Raw genomic sequence first — 19759 nt, 5'->3', positions numbered from 1 at the left:
TGAAGGATAAAGGTTGAAAAGTTCCCTTTAATTAAGCATGTAAAACAAAGTAATCTCAATGAAGTTTTGTTGAGTTTTTCATCCTAAGTTTTGTCAAGTTCTTCAGTTTTAGTGTAGATATATATCAGGTCTTCATCTCATTGATTACTTATAATCAGTTTCAGTATTAGTCCTGATGAAACATGTCCCTCATGCCCCTACTTTCAGCTCAGTGTTTTAGTTTTACAGCCTCATGGTCTCTGTTTAGTTCACTTCCCAACCATCTCCTCCAGCAGCAGCAGCAGCTGTGATCAGTGGAAGGATTACTTTTTCTTTAATCACTGTAAGATTTTCCTAATTTGGGCTTGTGGGATCAGTGAGGTGTGAGAACCCAGAGAGGAACTCCATGTGTTATTTGTTTGCTCAGATCAACACAAAGTCTCTTCCGTCCTGCAGGTGGGTACGATTTTTTTTTTCCACTGAAGACATTTTGACGTGTCGCAGCAGGAAAAGCTCAGGTGTGAATAATAAAATCCATTTATTTCATGCTGACTCACTGTCACACTGTCAAGGCTTACCGAGACACCGGAATAGAACAGAGCCATCAATACTAACACCTACTATGACAAGACAATATGTCTTCTGTGAAAAATGTATTTTCAGACTCAGGGCTGTGCCAGAGTCGCTCCTAGCTCCACTAATCCCCATCAAATCAACCACGGTGTCAAGATCTTCACACAACTTGCGCTAATTAGTTAGAAAATAGCGATTTCGTGTAATTTGACAGACAGATTGTAATTTAAAAAGTTTCAGAGCAACAGTCGTGGAAGCAGTGCGTCAGCCTATCTGTGTTCCCTGGTCAGGATCCATCTGATGGCAGGGAGGGTTCCCGAGGACTCCAAACGAACGGCCGTCGCCAAAGAAATGGAGGCCGTCTTTGTGCAGAACCTGAGCTATGCTGCCGACGTCCTCGCTAAGGTGGGCGACCGTGTCTGTCCGACACACTAACAGCGTGACTATGTTGTAAACTTTTTGCGGGTGCAGCCATATTCAGTAATTTAAAAATAGCACAATAAAAGCAAACATGTCATGTTTAACCCCTTAAGCAACAGCGGGTTTATAAGGCATATCATCTTTAAAAAAACTGCCAAAATTGCACAATTCAGCAGCCACAAAAATTAGACAACAGAACAAATTGATACATTTTCCAAAGGCCCTTGAACTAATCATGTTTGATATTTGGTTTAAGCTTAAAACCACAATGTTTCACAAAAATTACATTATTCTACGTCTCCTAAAAATGAGTGGTAAAGAAACCTGTTGCCCCAGATCCCGTGAAAAACAAACAAAGTCTGCGCTCCACAACTGTTCAGATGAACTGTAGGCTGTGCAGGCAGGCAGTTTACAAGGCGACTAGTGTGGGAAAAAATTAAAATTCATACATTTACACCTCTAGTATGTAGAGCCAATTACATTTTTTTAGTATTGTAACACCCGTGGACAAAAATGTTTTACATTGTTTTAGATTCCAAGTATTTTTTTCATTTTTTTTGTCTGTTCCTTTTTATGATTTCTGTCATGTTGTCTTTCCATGAAAATACAGGCTTTTATTTTGCAGTAAAAATTAACACAAGTGACAGGAGCAGAAAATACCACAGAAATTAAACAACAGAAATTAGTTCCTGAAAACATTCTGAAAGCTGCAGAATCTGTCTTTACAGCAACATCAGTTGATTTTCTATATTTTTCCAGAGTCACACTGGATGTCCCTTGTGTGTGGAGAGAAGCCTGGACCTTAACTTTGTGCAGATAAGCAGCAGCTGCTAGAATGCATTGCACACCTGCTTTTTTTAGACAATGAATGGAAAGCATAAGCAAGACAAGTCCTGTAAAAATGAAGATTCATAGAGACAGGTTGATTTAAATGGGGAAAGTTTTTTTCAGTCATCTATATTCACCTGCACTGATATATCCAGAACTCAGCCAGAGGCTCCTCCACAAACCTCTACCTCAGCTGCGACATCAATCAATGACTTTTCAATTCGGTTGGCGTTCCTGTCAACTTTGTCACTTTCCAATCCACTCCTCTGTACAGACATCGAATGCTCTCGCTGAAATACTCAGAAAAGTGCAAGTGCATCCACCGAGATGAGCCCTGACACTGACCTGCACGTCGGCTTTTGACACATCGTCCTCGCTCTGAAAATCATCCAATTATGAAGCATCAAAGTGTTTACAGCACCTCAGTGCAGTCTGTCTGTAGTGTGGGCTGTGTGGCTGCACTTCTCTGTAGGGTACAAGGATATTATAGTATTTATTATGGTTGTTCCACTGTACATCTCACATCTCATGTCACTGGAGCTGGAGTCGATGACTGGTACTGAAATAATTGACCCAAATCAAAGAGCTGCCAGTGTTAATCAGAATGTTCCTCACAGGAAGGAATTACTGGATTTATTGAACCAATCAACACAAGGATTACAGACCCCAGGTACTTTCTGGACTCTCCTCATCAGGGTAAGACAGCGAGACAACACAGACACTTAGCCGCAGATACAGCTCTCAACACCCAACCACCGACACCAACAACACATTGATTTGTTACCACTCTTCAGTCAAATGATTCAACAGCGTTAGAAATATGAAATTCTGTTGTTGTGTATTTTTGTCTCTGTGGGACACCTGCGGAAAACAAACAGTGCTTCATTAAGATGAGGTTTGAATTTTTATTGGTCTGTTATTTATCTTGGAGTGTCAGAGACTTCAGCTGAGCATCACAATCAGAGCTGTTTACAACACAGTGGAGCTCAGTCTGCAGCCGTCTCACGTTGAAGCTGCCCATTATCAGATGCTTTTTTTCAGGTTTTGCTGAGGAATATTTTAGAAATTTTAGATTTAGTTGGTGTTCAAATTATGATTGGTGGAGAATTACATTAGGTCTGTCTGACTGTTTAGAGTCAAGGCACAAAATTGAGAATTTTTTTTTGCAGGGCTGCCAACTCTCACGCTTTGTCCGTGAGACACACGCAACTCAGTCTCTTCACACACTGTCACGCCACACTCCAAATATCACATGGTTAAAAAAACAAATAAAAGTTCCACTTTGCTGTTATGAGAATATGTAAACCTTTGAGGAAATCCAGTTCACGTTTTTACTCCAGAGAACGCCAGGTTTGTGTAAATCCGGTCCGCATTTTCCGTCCTACTCGCTCCCCAATTCATTGGGCAGCTGTCAGGCTGACTGTCTCTGAGTGACGCACCAAAGCCTGTGTGTAGCGCTGCCCGGACAGTGGCTGATCTTCCGTGGGGCCACTGTTTGATGTATGTTTGATACATGAACATAGTTCTGCAAATACAGTCGTAGGCCGAATGGCGCACTATATGAACATCTACAGCAATGAGGGTTTATGATTATCCGGCTCTACAAGTCTAATATGCGATGACAATAAAGGTTTGAGATCAATCCGGCTTCAATTCACCACTTCACCCTCTGGCACTGCCGTTCCCTCCATCTCCAAAATGTGCGTAAGCAAGCATCAAGGTTGGCTCACCGGTGCGCACATTCTCACGCCAAGTTTGTTTTTATAAATCACAACCTTTGCGTAGAAAGTGGCGTACATAACTTTCTAGCCCTGTTTTGTGCATACGGAAGCTTTATAAATGAGGCCCCTGGTCTTGTTAGCCTGAAATACCTCAGGGCTACCGACCGGCGAGACTTGCCTAAAAAGACTTTGATGCCACTGCTATCTGTGCAGTATGCCTGCAGTGGATGACCTCATCAAATTACACTTTGTAAACAGATTAAAAAAAAAAAAAAGAAATAGTTGAGATTTCAGGATGGAATCAGAACATCCTGACTTTGAAAAGACGTTGCTGTGAATTGGGCCTATTCAGAGGGAAACAAAATACTGATTGATATTAGGTGGTGTACTGTTGGATCTCCTCAATAACATGCGGCATCCTCTGTTTACCGGCACAATCTGTGGTGCATTGACGTCCATCAAACCTTGTAAAATGAAGAAATGAAGTTGATGAACTAAACAAAACACAATTTTATATCAAAAAATCTTTTTCATTCTGTAAATATTCCCTCTGCCCTGTGATTTATTTATTTTTAACCAAAATTGCCTGAAAAAAACCTCATATCAACTTGCATTAATTAACTAAAATCGGAGACTGTGGTGAGGCATTGGTCATAACAATCAGGACTTTAAAAAGTTTAGCCTTTGTTCTCAACATTGTTGTCATTTCGAGTTGTGCAGTTGCGTCTTTCAGCCTTCTGATGCTGCATCAGATAAGTGTGTGAGGAAAAATATGAAATAAGATATCCCCATATTCTGTCAGTCCCAGTCATTTTGTCATCAGTAGCAGTTTATGAAAGAAATCTGTTAAAACGAGGTGTGCCATGTTGTAATGGTGCCTCCTCAGCAGATGAGATGTTCCAGGTGTGTCTTATTTCTCGCACTGGTCATGAGTAAACTGCCTCCCTCTCTGCAGTGTGTAATGTCTGGGCTGATACCTTCTGATTTTTCTGTCTACAGCAGCTGCAATACTGGAGAAGGTTGGAAAGCCAAACATCAAGCTGCAAATGGTGAGTGCTTTGGAAATTTGCCCTTAACTTTAATCGAGGAATCTGGTGACTAAACATATGTTTATACCGTTTCAGGACGTCTTTCACTGGCAGATAATGGATGGAAATTTGACACAAAACATACAAAAATATTTCCCCCTAATCGGTGAGTAAGATGTGAACAAATGAGAGAATTAATGCAGCATAAAAAAGAAAATATTTACACATGACAAAATTGGGTCGGAGAAATTTGGTTGTGATGCCAATTCGATAAAAATGATACAAATTATTGGCCTCAAATCAGCAATCTCTTGTAGCTGCGCAGGGTTTTATCACTTCAGTTGAGACTTCTAATAAAGAAACTTCAGCTGAAACGACTTGACTCTGCACGATTTTCTCAAAACACAACATTCTGATTTGAAGACGCATCAGAAGCACGAGGGTTTAACGGTCTACTTACTTTCATATACTAAGGGAGAAATCTGGTTTATTCTAGTCTGATGCATTTCCCATTAGCATGCCTCTAAGAATCACGCAAACTATACATTCCTCGCCTCTGTTGAGATTCAGATAAACTGTGTTTAGCGGGGGTGATTAACATAAGCTCTTCGAGGCTTTTCAAAGACAGACGGTTTGAACCCTCCTCCCAGCTTTTGGATACGATAAAGATGACAAAGAGCAACAGACTGAGGAGAAGTGTTGTCATGTTTCTCAGGTCACGTTCAGATCGCTCAGGTTCCAGGCAGGAATGAGCCTGACAGCGCGGGAGAGCTCAACTACAGCTACCTGTTCGACATGCTGGAGACCCACGGCTACCAGGGATACGTCGGCTGTGAATACAAGCCACTCGGTGAGAGTTTGTAACATTCTGGTAACTATGGCGCTCGTTTTGAAAGCATCATGTAATTATGCTTTGTGTCCGCTGCAGGCTCCACAGAGGAGGGTTTGGGTTGGATCAAACGGTACTGGACAGGCAGAAAGAGCTGAGCACAAAGTGTTCAGGTACTCCGCCAGGACTCTGTTTTTGTTATCCTTGACGCCTGTGGCCTCACAATGCGCCTTTAAAATATTTCACCCTCTTTGAATTAGCTCCACAGTGTTTCTGTCAGAACTCTGGGTGAATAAATATACTTTCTTCCTTCTAATCATGGCTACAATTCACATTCATCTGTTCTATCTTCAGTAGTGCAGTCACTTCAGGACTAAAGTCTCTGTTGGGTAGCTGCTTATTTGTGCAGTGACGGCGGTGATTCAGAGCTGATTTCCTTCTTCTCAATAAGACTCTGCAGTATATTAATGTAAGTCTGCTACTGCACAGAGAGAGTGAGATCACAGAGGCTCTGATCATATTTTGATTAATCGTTCAGATGGACTCAAGAGTTGGAGGCCACTGATGCACCCCATCATTTCCTCTCATCCTGGTTAGCTTTGGTGTTCAGTGCACAGCTCGTTAGCATTCATCTTGTCGGCCATCATTGACCAGTAGACTTCACAGTGGGGTGATTTCATGCACAAATAATAACCACAGCTCCTGCAGATCTCGGGAAAGACAAAAATATTTGTGGTTTAACAATCCGTAATCTAAAAGCAATTAGCATCGTTGAAATCACGGGTGCTCTGTTGTGAAACACACTGAACCAAAACTACAGTGCCTTTTAAAAGTCTTCATCCCCTTGGAGGTTTTATTGCTATTCAGCATTGGACCCTGAGTAATTTATTTAAGCTTGTTTGACAAGAATTTACAAAGACTCTTTCATGTCAAAGTGAAAACAGATGCATACAAAGCAATGTCATTTACATAAAAACATAAAATGCAAAATTAATGATTGCTGATGTATTCACCCCCTTTAAAGTGACTCACACAGTTCAACACTGATATAGGCAAGTGGTGCTAGAACTCATACTATTTCTTTTCACTTTGACATGAAAGAGTCTTTCTTGGAGAAAAAGAAGTGATATATTCCCATCTAAGTGTCACTGACTGACCAGTGCTCATACATACATTAATATTAAAACCACCCGTTGAACTCCACAGTCACAAAGTGTACAGATTTATTTTTACTAGGCAGCCTATTTTATCAAGTTAATAGATGTTACTAAAAACTTTTTACTGTCAAATTATTTTTTTATATAATTACACAAGAGGGCCTGGATACATTTTCCTTTAATGTACATGTTCTCATTTAAAATACAAATTAAACTGATTTTGTGTTTTTCCCCACAAAGGCGTCGTTTTTTTGTTTCGGGTGAACTTTTCCAGCAGCAGGTTTTATTTTGAAGGCTTTTCTACCCGAAGCTGCAGGAAAACATCCCAAGCTCCTGAGTCAAGAACTAAAACTTCCTGACTTGTAATCTTGTTATTGTGCAGGGTTTTTATTTCCCTCTAACTGAATGACTTTACAATTCAACAACATTCTCATTTATCCTACTCGTTTATTTAACATTTTACATACTGTATAAAGTGTTCTGTATATACACAATATACATCATACAGTTAGTGCAGTGTTTATCTTACAGTGACAGAATGCTCAGGGCTAAATTGTTACAGTTCACATTTTGCATGAAGAATATCCAGTGTTTAACATTCAGGCTGAGCTCCGCAAGAAGCCCAAACATGTAAAACTGTGTCGACCTCTAAGGCTGCTGAATACGTCAGTAATGACGGACCTGCAGTGGATATCGTGTTGTGGTGTAACAGTCCCGTGTTGGGCTGCTCGGTGCCCTATTCCGAACTGAGGTATGATTACCAGCCGCAGTGTTTCAGAAAACACAAGTCAAACTCGTCACCCACAACATGCTTTGGAAACACTCGGCGCTGATGACATGTGGCATGCTATTATGCAAATCGCCAAAGTTAATGTGACCCATTTTCTTGCTTATGAAAGGCAATTTTTGTCACTTTTCTCTGAACAGGCACTTTCACTGCACAACATCAGGCGTGCGTTTCCACAGATCTCCTGTGCAGAGCCGATGGAACGACAACGGCATCGCTTCACAAGTTTGGGAATGGAAAAAAAAAGGTGGGAAAATAACAGAGGAAGGCACTTCAGGGCACCATGCATGGCAGTGGGGTTCAAGTGGCTTGACACATTTGAAAATTAAACATAAAAGCCTTCATACTGAGGACACCGACACCTCAGCTGTCTCATACTCTTAAAAAACACTGATGTGGTGTGAAGAGCTAGCTAAATGCTATCAAAGGCACACGATCCAAGATGATTCTGACCCACTGTTGAAGCTGGAGGAGTTTTAAACTTGTGCAGTGAGATAATCAGCAGTGTACCGTCGCTGCTTCATGACTGGCTTTGAGCATGAAGCATCACATTTAGCAAGTCCTAACTGCTGATATTCATTTGGGATGTTTCTCGGTCACAGACGAGGAGGGAGAAAAAAAACGCAATCTTCATTGGTAAAAACATTTCAGAGCATCAGAACTTTGGGAGATTCTTCCAGGTGCACCCCCCACCGTCCACCAGCCTGGAGGCTCATGGGACGCCTCCTATCGGCTCAGAGTGATGGGTCAGTCAGTAAAAGGCTCAGTGCTACAGGTCCTCAGGGAAACCGGATCCCTGAGAACCTCAAGGACGACTTGTCTGGACGTCTTAGCTCAAGTCCGAACCAGATTGCAGCAAGGCTTTGATAAAACAAGTTTCACACTCAGTGAGCCAATCAAACCCTACAAATGACTGAATGCTTCAACTTCCACTGCATCTGGTAAAGAGGCTTCATGGTTCCCTCAGGACCTGGTTGGTGGAGGCAGTCGATGCTGTGCCCCTTCACTTCCCAGCTTGTGAAAACTCAACAGAACCCCAGCATTAAGATGTGCCGCTCTGATTATCACCTTAATCAAATCCTGAAGCATCTTGTCTCTTTATCAGTGTCGTTATGTGATGATCTTTAAAGTGATACCCTGACTCATGAAATACTTGTTGCATAAAACTGGGCAGACACTGTATGGATTTGGCTCCAATACAACGATCGCCTCTGACTTATTTTAAAATCAGATAGTTAAAGTTGTTGATATCACACCGCCTGATTAACTGTCTGAACTTTCAGCAATTTGGCTGCCGGCTGATCGGTTGGATTTCTGCCAGGTTAGAGGTTTTGGTGAGCTGTCTGCAGTTTGATTTCCCACGTGGCTATCAAACATCAAAGATTTCCGACAAATGGCAGTGAGCTCGTTTAACTCTCTGAACCCCAAGCAGTTTCTGGACTCTACATTTCTTTGCTCCTGTCGCATTCTTACTCCGTGTGGGCTCATATCTCACTGAAACATAAATCCCTGCAACTCTGCATAAACAGCAAAACCATGAGTTAAAAGTAGAGAACTGAAAAAGCGCCTTCTGTGCAGTCTAACAAACCTATAATGCCATAAATCATCCAAAAAGAAAGATTAATTTATTTAAATAATTAATTTACAGAAACTGAAAAAGCCTGGAGTCAGTATGTATAATATTTTTCCAAATGCCGACAGGTGTTATGAATACTGAAAGAAAAATGGTGACTCTACACAGTACAGATATTTGACTGCTTACATTTTAATAATCTCTTCTAACCTCAAACTAGCTGTTCTGGCACTACTCTGCCCATCAGCTCTAGGACATATCAACACGCTGAATGCATCTTCCGACAACTTGCTGGCTCCTCTGCATACTGTTTCTGAGACATGCTGCATTTTGTTTTTTACTAATGATGCATATTTTCTTTACCTCTCAGTCTCTTGTCTTTTTCTCTGTGTGTCACATGAAAACTACATTTTTGTCACACAACTGTTGGTCCCAGCTGAGCTATTTAGAATTATTTAGTTTCACTGAGGAGTGCAGAATTTTTTAGGTTTTCACCGATTCTGGTGCATACGCTTTTTTATGTTGCCATTTGGAATGAGGTTATTTTGATGATATATCCCAGTTTTAAGGTTAGATTTGGTCTGCATGTCAAACATGGTACATTTGAAGACTTATAACTGTTGACGATTTAACAGTTCTTTCAGGTATTACAGTTTCTGGCTCTGACAAATGATAGAATTTGGTGATTTGTGTTTTTTTTTTTTTTAAAAGAGAACCTGCTTTTCAAACCTGACCTTTTGGGATTGAGAGAGTTAAACATTATTTTGCATGTTTTGGCTAAAAGCAGAATAACAAAGTATTCTGCCTTTCTCTCCCTTTGTTTGAAGACTCTGTAGTGCTTGAATTGTATTAGAATAATGAAAACACAGAAATGATCAAAGGTTTTGTGCTGACTTTCAGTGTGAGCTCAATGTGAGTCCGTTGACTTGTGGACATAAATATCACAGGACACATTACAACCTACTTATATAACATGATAAAAATGTGTTTTGTGACTGTGAGACATTTCTAAAAAAACAGTGTCTGCTCAGATTTATGTGGCAGCTCTGACCACTTTAATTTAGATTTTATATGTAAGCACAGAAATCAGAGACTTAAGGCTGATTCTGAACCAGTTAATGGAGACTTTCTGCACAGCAGTTCCAAAATATTTCACTTTAGTTTGGGGTAAGTGGAGCAAACTAATGTAAGAACTCTACATAAGTTTTAGAGAAAGAAAAGAACTGGGAGCAACTCACAAGGTCTGCTTCCGTTACATCCATTCAGAATGGACACAAACAGACTGTGATATAAATACAGCAGCATTGCTGACCAGCATAATGCTCCTCCATCCCAGCAAGCTGAGCTCAGCTCCACAGAGAGTGATGTAGCTGCTGGGAGAGCATGTGGTAAGAGGGTATCCTCCAAACGAACCCTCTCCAGACCTTCTTGCTCTCTTTTTCCTTGTGTCAGTTGTGGACATGAGTCGAGGTAGGTCCAGCTCTATAACAGTCCTGTCCAGAGGTTGTAGCAGGCTGTGTTGATGACGGACTCCAGGTGATGGTACATGGACACCAGCTGAGGAGGAGGGCTACCGCTGGCCTGCGGCTGTGTCGGCAATGGCTCCCGAAACACAACCTTTAAGCTCTGCGGGACGAAGCAAATGGAAAAAAAGGAATAACCATAACCATTACTACCACATGTTTGTATGGATCTGCCAATCAGTCACCTTACCGTTTACGTCTTTGTCTATACAGACTCAACTAATATCTGCTGTGAAGACTGATGGAATTTTTAAAAATGCATTAAGAAGTCTGTAGATTCTTAGTCATCCAGGTAATGGTAATCCTAAGTAGAGGGCAGTTGAACTTTTCTTTGGGGGTTCTAGAAAACTTTCCTCCTCTGATCCAAGAGACTTCCCATGTTCTGACTAATTAGGAGTCCCTAGAATATGTATAAATATATATATCTCACCCCCAAAACACATTAACAACTGAAGACTCACATGTGTCATGGTGTGAATGGTGGTGAAACTTAAGAGGACCTCAGGATTGCATTTCAGATGCCTGATAATTGGCATTGCTGACCACATCCTTTTGTGTAGAGATGCTTTGTTTCACCCCAAGGATAAAACAGCCAAACACAAGTTGAGCAACATTGTATGTGCAGTCCAATGCAGCAAGGAGTGCACAGATCTATACAGAGGGAAGAAAAAAAAACTGCCAAAAGTGCGTGGTACAGTTCATGATAGCCAGCTCCCCAGGACAAGACTCAGCAGTGTGTCTAATGGTTAGGGGACACTCTTTTGAGGACAACAAAGTCCACATTTTGGACAAGGACAGATGGTTTGGGAGAGGAGTGAAGAAAAGCATTAATTATTCAACTGTGACAGCCGTCTCTAGACGGAGCTGACGCTACTCATCAAGTAAACAGTCTCGAGAGCTCAACACAGACAGCATCAACACCATTAACACCTTGAGTCCTCCCTCTCCAGGAAGCTTCACAACCATTAACACCTCAAGCCACGTGAGTCTTTGGCTGTCAGTGGGCCAATATATGATCTGGGGGCACGAATAAAATCCTGTGACTGCTCACCTCAATAAAATCGTCTGAATCTGAACTACTGTCTCATTTGATCCCATTTGTGTGAAATTTTGTCATAATTAGTATCAGAATTCCTTCTGGCCAGCTGCAAAAGTAAAGATAAAGGTGATGCTGACTTTTCACCATCATAGTCTAATCAGTTCATCCTCCAGTCCAAGCAAACATGCGTTCCAGATTTGGCAAAAAAAAAAAAAAAAAAAAATCCTTGAGGCATTTATGAGATATCTTATTCATGAGATTGGGATGGACAGAAGGTCAACCTGAAAACATAATGCCTCCAGCCTCAGCAGCTGCCGGTGCAGAGGTATAATAAATCAGATAAGTGTGATAACTCACAGTTTTTCCAGCTTGGGTGTCCAGAAAGACCAGAACAAAGCAGTCAGTGAACTTCTGGTTTAGAACAGCCTGAAACAAGACACAGATAAAGATTGAACATTTTAAAATGGAAACCGTCTCTTTGCAAAGATATTAAACATTAATATTTATATTGATATTTTGCTACTTACTGTGAAGTATTGATTGATTTTTTTCCTTTACCTGTTCCTGTGTGAATTTTGCCTCTGTTATAGATCTAAAATGTGCATCAATTCATAATGCAGCGAGCCTCCTCCACAAACACTATGGTTATAGTAAGGCCGCTGGCAATACAGCTAATATGTAGGACAAGTCTCATCATATTTGTCATCAGATGCTATGTGAAGCGATAGACTGTCTAAAAATGCTGGATGTAGACTCGGTCTGCAAGTAAAGCAGTGCAGAAGTGCCTTTCTGATGACCAGCAGGGGGCGACTCCTTTAGTTTCCAAAATAAGTTAGATTGAACAGAAGTCAATGAGAAAAAAAATAGTCCCCAACTTTAAAAAAAATAACTATGTAAGAGTGACATAGTTTTTTGTGTATATATATATATATATATATATATATATATATATATATATATATATATTTTTTTAAAACTTGATTTACCTGTTCTTGAGTAACCAATGGGCTTGGAGCAGAGAGATGAGAAGCATTGAGATATGGACTTATTCATGATTCTAGTCTATTCATGGGATATGTTGATAATAAAGAATAAACACAGCCACCTTACACTTCACACACTAACTGACAAAAATAATGACCAGTTGGTTTGCAAGTTTTAACTCTTTAACTGCACAATGATGTAACTTTAACATATTTTCCTGGATTTCTATCAAGAAAAAAATGAAAGAAGTTCTACTTCTTTAGATTCCGAAACAATGAAACCACCAACAACAGGCACATATCACCTTCTTTTGCTGCTACTCTCCCTGCTGTTTCTGTTTGTGCCTCATTTCCTCTCCAATCAACTGAGAGCAGAACTAAAGAGCATCATCTCACCAGGTACTGGATGCCGTTGTCGTCGAAGTGTCTGCAGCTCTGAGGGAAGCGGTTCAGCAGGACTTTGATCAGACTCTGGTACCAGGCTGGACTCATAGTCAGGAAACAGTCCTGTAGCAACACATCACTCTGCCATTACAACAACCTGTCTGCCATTAACCATAAATGCTATACATTATATTAATAACAATAATTCAGAATTTCACAACAAAATCAGTGTGAACAATTTCTGGCTGGTCAGAAAAACTATGTTGAATGGGGTGTGGTTAAAAGGTTAAAAGGCATCCACAGAGAAACGACCACAGAGAAATGGTTCCAAGTTTGAATCTATTGGTCTGGCTGCGAATAACTGGTCTTGACTTGGGGGTAAAGTTGGGATAAATAAGTCTCAACTTGAAGTAAAGTCGGGACTGGTACTGGTATGTAAATAGAAGGAACTCAAGGTAGGATTTATTGGCTTTGACTTGGTACTCAGGCTGGGATTTAAAAATCTTGACTTGAGATCAAAGTTGTGATTTAATAATCTTGACTTGGAACCAAAGCTGGGACTTATGGATTTGACTCGGGACTTAAAAATCTTGTTCTGATGTGACTTGAAAACAGTAACTGTGTCCTAGAAATATATTTGATGCAGCGGGTGAGTAAACTGTGATGAAGGGGTGGGTCATTATTTTATTTTAAGTGTTAAGTTTAGTCGAGAGTCTTACTAGTTGTGGGTCGATCTCCCCCACTGATCGGCTCTGCACCGCCTCCAGCAGCTCTTCCAGCTCACTGAATGACAGTTTTGCCAGCTTCAGTTTGTCCAGGGCGACATGTTCTCCGTGGAACAGCCTCCTCCAGAGGTTATCCCTGCGGCAGTGACCCATGGCTTGTTCCACGCTGGCCTGGATCTGTCTGCGGGCGGATGCCACCTCGTTGTTGAGTAGTGGGAACAGAGGGGAGGCATACAGCAAACCCTGAGCCTCTGGTCCACCCCCTGCCAGAGGATAAAACTCGTTGCCGTCGCTCGGGGCAGAGGCGGCTGCCGCTTCTGAAGAAGTTTCCTCCCAGAGGTCCTGCTCAGCCCCACGTGATCCAGAAGTCTCTGTTCGATCTTGGGAGAGTCGCCCACCCAGCTCTGCTGGATCACGGTGGATCTGCGGAAGCTTCTTAAAGCGGCGCATGTCAGCAGTGAGACGAGGGAACAGCTCCCTCTGACTGGTCATGATCACATAGAACCGCAACCTACACATGAAGGTGAGGGAGGATTTAAAATCACATGTATTTCAATAGCAGGATAGGATGCTTGAGATTAGGAATTTAACTGATACCTCAGAAGTTTGCAGCTTATCTAATACTACTACTATTATCCAGCATCAGCTACTGAACAAACAATGTTGCATTTGTTTAGGTCATTTGTGAGAGGTAGAATGTGATTCTCTTTCCCATTTAGGTCTTCAAAGTACATGTTAAGCCACCAAAGCCTTGTATTTATTATGATCTGTCTGAAGTGAGGTGGTCAGTGCTGATGATTATATAATGCTTTCAGTATTCTTTAAACTTTTTTTTTGCATTTCCTTACCTCAGCAAATGCCTCTCTCCGTCTGACTGCTCCTCAAACGGAGCAGCATTATGGCACACCACCAGTGACACGTCAAAGTCATCGTGATGATGCAGACCCTCCAGATCCTTGTACGTGCCCGAACTAAAACAGTGAAGAAGACACAGATGGTTGAACTGAAGCAGTTCATGTGAGGATAGCAGATGCATTCTGGGATCAGGGCGTACGTTCACCTGTTCCACAGAGCCACCAGCGCGTACTCGTGCAGCTCAGGCATCCCTTTCTTGTTGTCGGTTGCGACTGCAGCCTTGGACATGCGGAGCGGCTTCATACCGTACGTGCTGGCGTGGTCGGTGATGTAGTTGTAGAGCTGGTGAGCTGTTATCATTCCCGTGGAGATGGAAAAGCTCCCTGATTTGCACAAGGATCAGAGAATCTCAAAGATAATCACAGATATCCCAGCTCCTCCTGTCTACTCACAGAGCCTCAAAACCATTCATGTAAAAACACAATGCAAATACCCATCCGGTATCTCTTCTGAGAGACTTCCTGGTATGGCTCAAACAGTGGTGATACACAGATATTTGAATTAAAGCACAGAGGATTAACTCATCTCTTTTCTGTAGCAGTAAAACTGTTCTCTTTAGGGCCTCAGTGAGCCTGACAGGGAGCTGAGGAAGACGCTTAACATTGAGTGCAGATTCAAAGCTACATTCATAGGTTACTTAGTTGATTGTATAAAGGGCTTAAAGAATGCACACAACTCCCAAACTAAGGATTCCCTATTTCTCTGTCACTAGCACTGACAGTTGTTTTGGAGAAACCAGTTAAAAACTATATGTCACTTTAAAATATGAGCAACATAAAACAGTGACAGAAGTAAATTATTTCAGCTTGTGTGGTATCAATATTAGGATACTGACAGATGGGGCGGCAGCCTCAGTCTTAAACCTTTTTCAGATACATTACATTATTGTTCTGTTAGTTTGCTAAAGTGACAGCATTCTTTCATTCAAACATAGGGGCACTTGTACAATAATGTTCCTCTCGGCTTCATTCCGATAGACTCACTGTGAGATTGGACAGTATCTTACATGTATGAAAAATAGTTTCTGGCTTCTTAGTTTTGATGAGGGCTGAATTTTCATTTTTTTACAGGATCTGGTACAATTTTTTTATTTTTGGAAAATAAACTGTTTGAACCAGAAGAAGTCACAGATAGTTCAAGCAAAGTTGGAATGCCGAAAATGCAATGATTCTTCCTGATTTTACAGTTTTTGGCTGCGATTATTGACCATTCTGACCACAGAAGATCTAACAGAAGATCTCTTATACACATGAAGGTGTAGGTGACTATGGCAAAGAAACTGACACAATTTGATTAACACCAACTTATTGAGTATTTGTTTGCAAATTTAGCTCGGTTTACCCACTGTGAGTTCATCACATGTGATGTAATGGCTGGGATTTGCTTATCCCACCAATCTGTGTTTGCCTACTGTTGGTGATTCTAATGTCCGAAGCGTTTGCAGTTACAGGGTGAAACACACCAAAGTCACCTTGAAAGACGTGGTTGCGGCCAAACTTGGGAATGTCTGGATGATGGGAGATGAAATCGTCAAGGAAGTCAGTGAGCTGGTAGCCTTGGCGCAGCGTCATGTGGCAGCCGACCAAATACTGGTGAACCACTCGCAGGTGGAAGTCGTAGCTGAAGGAGTGGACGTGCATCAGATCCCGCACTTTATCACACTCCTCGGTGAAGAGCATGGAGAGCTATAACAAAGAGGTGAACACAGTCATTTACCAGCACAGAACTCCATCTCCAAACTTAAATCTGGACATGTTGATAACACTGATAGAATTCTGAATGACTATCAGTGTAATCATCTTTAGTGAACCTGCTCTCCATTTGAAGGGGAGCACCCTGCTGTTTCAGCTGCTCCCGAAATTGACGGCTTTGTGCAGTTCACCTTAAGGCCCTGCTGCTCTGTGACTTCCATTGCTCCTTGGTGAGAGCCTTTTGTTAGCAACTATGATATCAATCAGATTCATAATAGTATCTTAATTAAATCCAACATCAAAAGGGGGCTAACAAAAGCAATAATTGCAAATGCAAATGGCTGCAGTGAGAGGTGGCGGTGTGCAGTTAATTACAGCACAATAAGAGTTTACAGGGAGAGCTAACTGCTACTCTTGCATTTGCTTTCATCTGGACCACTTGCCTGGAACAAATACAAAGAAGCTTCATCAAATCAAAGAGGCAGGAAAAGACTGCACAGCTTGCTTTAGCTCGAGAAAACTTTCATCTCTGTGCCGGTGTCTGGAACTTTCCACACCTTTTCCTGCCTCAACATTTGTCCAGAAAGGCAGGGGACTTTCATCACTCACCTTACCACAGAGATAAGAATGAGGAAGAATATTCTTTTGGCACAGAGGAATGAAAAGAAGAACATTAACTTTTTTTCTCCCCGGTGGTGTTTCTGTAGTCTGGCAGACAAATTAAATGTGACCTCTTAGCCTCCTATCTATGGAGCCGGGAAGCCACTGGGACGTCACAGATCTCTTTGGCTCATAGGTAGTACATTTGCTGTGTGCGACTCCTCTTGACTATCGAGCTACCATTTATTATTTCCTCACCTATGATCCCAGATGGTCCATGTTCTAGCTAATTAAACACCCCGTGTAACTTTGACAAGAACAAATTGCTAGGTTGAGTTGCGTGGCTGCAGCTCGTCTCCTGTCGGCCACACTCAGCGGAAGTGGAATTAATGACAGTGGCTGCATTGACGAGAGAAGCTGTAATCACTGAGGTTATAAAAGAAGAAAAGAATACACAAAGCAAGCTGATTGAAAACAGACCAGGACAGTCTTGATAGGAAAGTTTAAAACTGGTGACATCCATTGACATTTCATCTTGACGCTTCATTCTCCTGGAAACACACGTATATTAAATAAGATTTTTTTTGCATTACAAGGGCGATCAAAAAGTAAAGAGACTGTTCCTGCTGCACATGCACAGTGCGCATCCTAGTCACATGCATGCGACATGTGCAAACAGTAGCTTTAATGAGTAAGGTCACCAATCAAAATCAAGACCTGTGCTAAATATCTTTTTATGACCGCTGGCAAGTGCAAATCTACACTTTCTCTGTAAGCCTTAAATTGGAGCAGAGAGCAAATGTGATTGTTTGCCGTGTTGGTCAGGAGATGGAATGACCAAATCTTCATGCAGAGGATCATCAGTGGTAATAAGAGGTGGATCTGTGGCTTCTTACTCTGAGACCAGACTGTGCTTTTCAGTCTCCAAGCCCAGAGGAGGAACATCAGGTCAGGACCGCACCAGGAGCATGCTCATTGTTTTCTGCAACATTCAGATGGTTATTCACCGTGAATTCATCTCCCAGAGTCGGACATTCATGGCGGTGTTCTACTGTAACATCCTGAGGTCTCTGAGGGAGAACGCTCTACAACGATGACCTGACCCATGATGTGATGGCATGTGGATGCTCAAACAGTGCTCTGGTCTAATCACAGTGCTGCAATTGCAACACATGGGTTTTTTGGAAACATCAACACAATTGTTGCTCCCCACCTGACATATTTGTCAGATTTGGTTCTCTGCAATTTCTTCTTTTATCCCAAAATCAACCTCAAGTTAAAGGGTTGTTTAACATCTCATCACAGATGGTTTTGACATTCTTACATAATGGGACTCCTAGAGATTGTTCCAAACGTGGCAGGAGGGCTGGGAGCAGTGAATCCCTGTGCAAGAAGACTACTTTGAAGTGAATGGCAGTCAAATTTAACAGTTCAGGTTTTTGATTTTTATAGGCGCAGACTCAGAACCTTTTGATCTCACCTCATATACACACAACTATCTAAGGCAGTGATCTGAAATCTGGAGCAATACGCTGCTCTTGGGACTGTGTGCTGATTGTGAAGACGTGCACAAATGCAGTATCTAAAAACAACACATGCCGCTTACACATGACTTTGCCTTGTACCTCGTCTGCTTACTACGCCCTTTCATATGTTTATATTTTTTACTTTTATTTCAAATATCTGTTAAGGTCAGATGAACTGATGACTCATTCATTAAAATACATGAAACAGTTGACAACTAATCTATTAATGACTGCGGCTGTTTTACAGCATCCAGCCACCAATTGTTCTCTGTAGTTTTGCTTTATTTAAGTTAATGGCAGCATGTGGAGCTTAGAAAGAAGTGGCCCCTGAATTAATTATCAGGGAACGCCCATTATTTTTGTTTTCTCACACCTGACGCAAAGTAATCTTTGCCATTTTAACAAGAGCTGACCCAATTCTGTCAGAAAATCCTACCTCTGTGTATGCAACAGACTGGCTCATCGACAATGAGCAGAGCAGCAGGTTTCAATCTCATGTTATAGAATGACTGATCCTTTAAACCCAAAGACACAGCATAGCTCATGTTGGAAGTAGGCCTGACTAGAGAAGATGCAAGAGAAAATTACAGTAAGATTGTCAGAGAAAGTGCAGAGGAAACAACAGCAGCAAAGACACCCAAACCAACAAGCACAGATACGACAGCCTGCTGAAAGTCAAGGAGGAAAAGTAAATCACAGAGGAGCTTGGCTCAGACTTCAACCTCGAAAAACAATGCATTAATGCCTGCCTTTTACATCCAGCTAAACCTGCTACTTACTTCACAGCCACGTTGTGTGTTTCAGTAACTGCAGCTCCCACAGCTATGAATGCACGCTTCACTTAACACTGAATCCCACTCATTCCCAAAGAGACAAAAAGACAGACATGTAGATTTGGAAAGAAAAAGACCAAGACTGATGGCAGCAAGCAGAGTGGCGGGGAGGGGTGAAGCCTGATTGGAGTGAGACACCCCTCCCTGGAGAATGGCTGGGACATACCGCACAGTCAGATACTGGGGTGGCATCTGGAAACGGCTTGCAACGAGGTTTGGTGAGGAGGCTGCCCTGATGGAGAGATGACATGAGGTGGGACTAGGCAGACACAGAGACACACAGACAGATGGATGGAAGGGAAGACTGAAGATGGACTACAGGGATACATAAGAACCTTTGTCATACTGCAAAATCCACATTGCAAACACACATTGGAGCTGTGAACCACAATTGAAAATACTGAAGCCCACATCTTTCACATCAGAACATATCGTTTCTTGTACATCAGACTACTTCATTTTTTCATTGCGTGTGGAGAAGATCACAATAACGGTTTGGAATTCTCTTGTAAAGCCGCAAACAGGCATTTTGAGAATTCAGATGAACAGTAGCTATGACTAGAAAACACCAATTCCTGTACATATTTACACGTTTTGTGCTACATCCATTAAATAGACTGGTTGGTGAAGTAGTTAAATCAAACT

At 41.7% G+C, this 19759-nt stretch overlaps 2 protein-coding genes across 16 annotated transcripts in view; one reads left to right on the top strand and one right to left on the bottom strand.

The window, feature by feature from the left end:
• hyi (hydroxypyruvate isomerase) overlaps window positions 1-5694 on the top strand; it is a 7544-nt gene extending 1850 nt beyond the window's left edge. Inside the window, exons 3-8 of the mRNA XM_022191315.2 lie at window positions 843-957; window positions 2418-2496; window positions 4521-4570; window positions 4646-4715; window positions 5265-5399; window positions 5478-5694. Of these exons, the coding sequence (XP_022047007.1) occupies window positions 843-957; window positions 2418-2496; window positions 4521-4570; window positions 4646-4715; window positions 5265-5399; window positions 5478-5536 (508 nt within the window). The 3' untranslated portion in view covers window positions 5537-5694. The remainder of the gene's footprint in view (window positions 1-842; window positions 958-2417; window positions 2497-4520; window positions 4571-4645; window positions 4716-5264; window positions 5400-5477) is intronic.
• A 1268-nt stretch (window positions 5695-6962) lies between these two features.
• The window catches only part of szt2 (SZT2 subunit of KICSTOR complex), a 113817-nt gene continuing 101020 nt past the window's right edge, over window positions 6963-19759 (bottom strand). For 8 of the 15 annotated variants that reach the window (XM_051947745.1, XM_051947747.1, XM_051947750.1 and 5 more), the window contains 8 exons: window positions 19281-19346; window positions 15927-16149; window positions 14610-14787; window positions 14398-14520; window positions 13544-14060; window positions 12837-12947; window positions 11815-11883; window positions 6963-10521 (listed from right to left, as the gene is read on the bottom strand). In XM_051947745.1, the coding sequence (XP_051803705.1) occupies window positions 10378-10521; window positions 11815-11883; window positions 12837-12947; window positions 13544-14060; window positions 14398-14520; window positions 14610-14787; window positions 15927-16149; window positions 19281-19346 (1431 nt within the window). In that variant the 3' untranslated portion in view covers window positions 6963-10377. The remainder of the gene's footprint in view (window positions 10522-11814; window positions 11884-12836; window positions 12948-13543; window positions 14061-14397; window positions 14521-14609; window positions 14788-15926; window positions 16150-19280; window positions 19347-19759) is intronic. The other 7 variants (XM_051947749.1, XM_022191314.2, XM_051947756.1 and 4 more) reach the window with 3 other exon arrangements.

This window comes from Acanthochromis polyacanthus, chromosome 4, assembly GCF_021347895.1.
Source record: "Acanthochromis polyacanthus isolate Apoly-LR-REF ecotype Palm Island chromosome 4, KAUST_Apoly_ChrSc, whole genome shotgun sequence".
In the NCBI taxonomy this organism is placed as follows: Eukaryota; Metazoa; Chordata; class Actinopteri; family Pomacentridae; genus Acanthochromis; species Acanthochromis polyacanthus.
The sequence above is the reverse complement of the archived record's forward strand: the minus strand, read 5'-3'. Positions and strand labels throughout refer to the sequence as shown.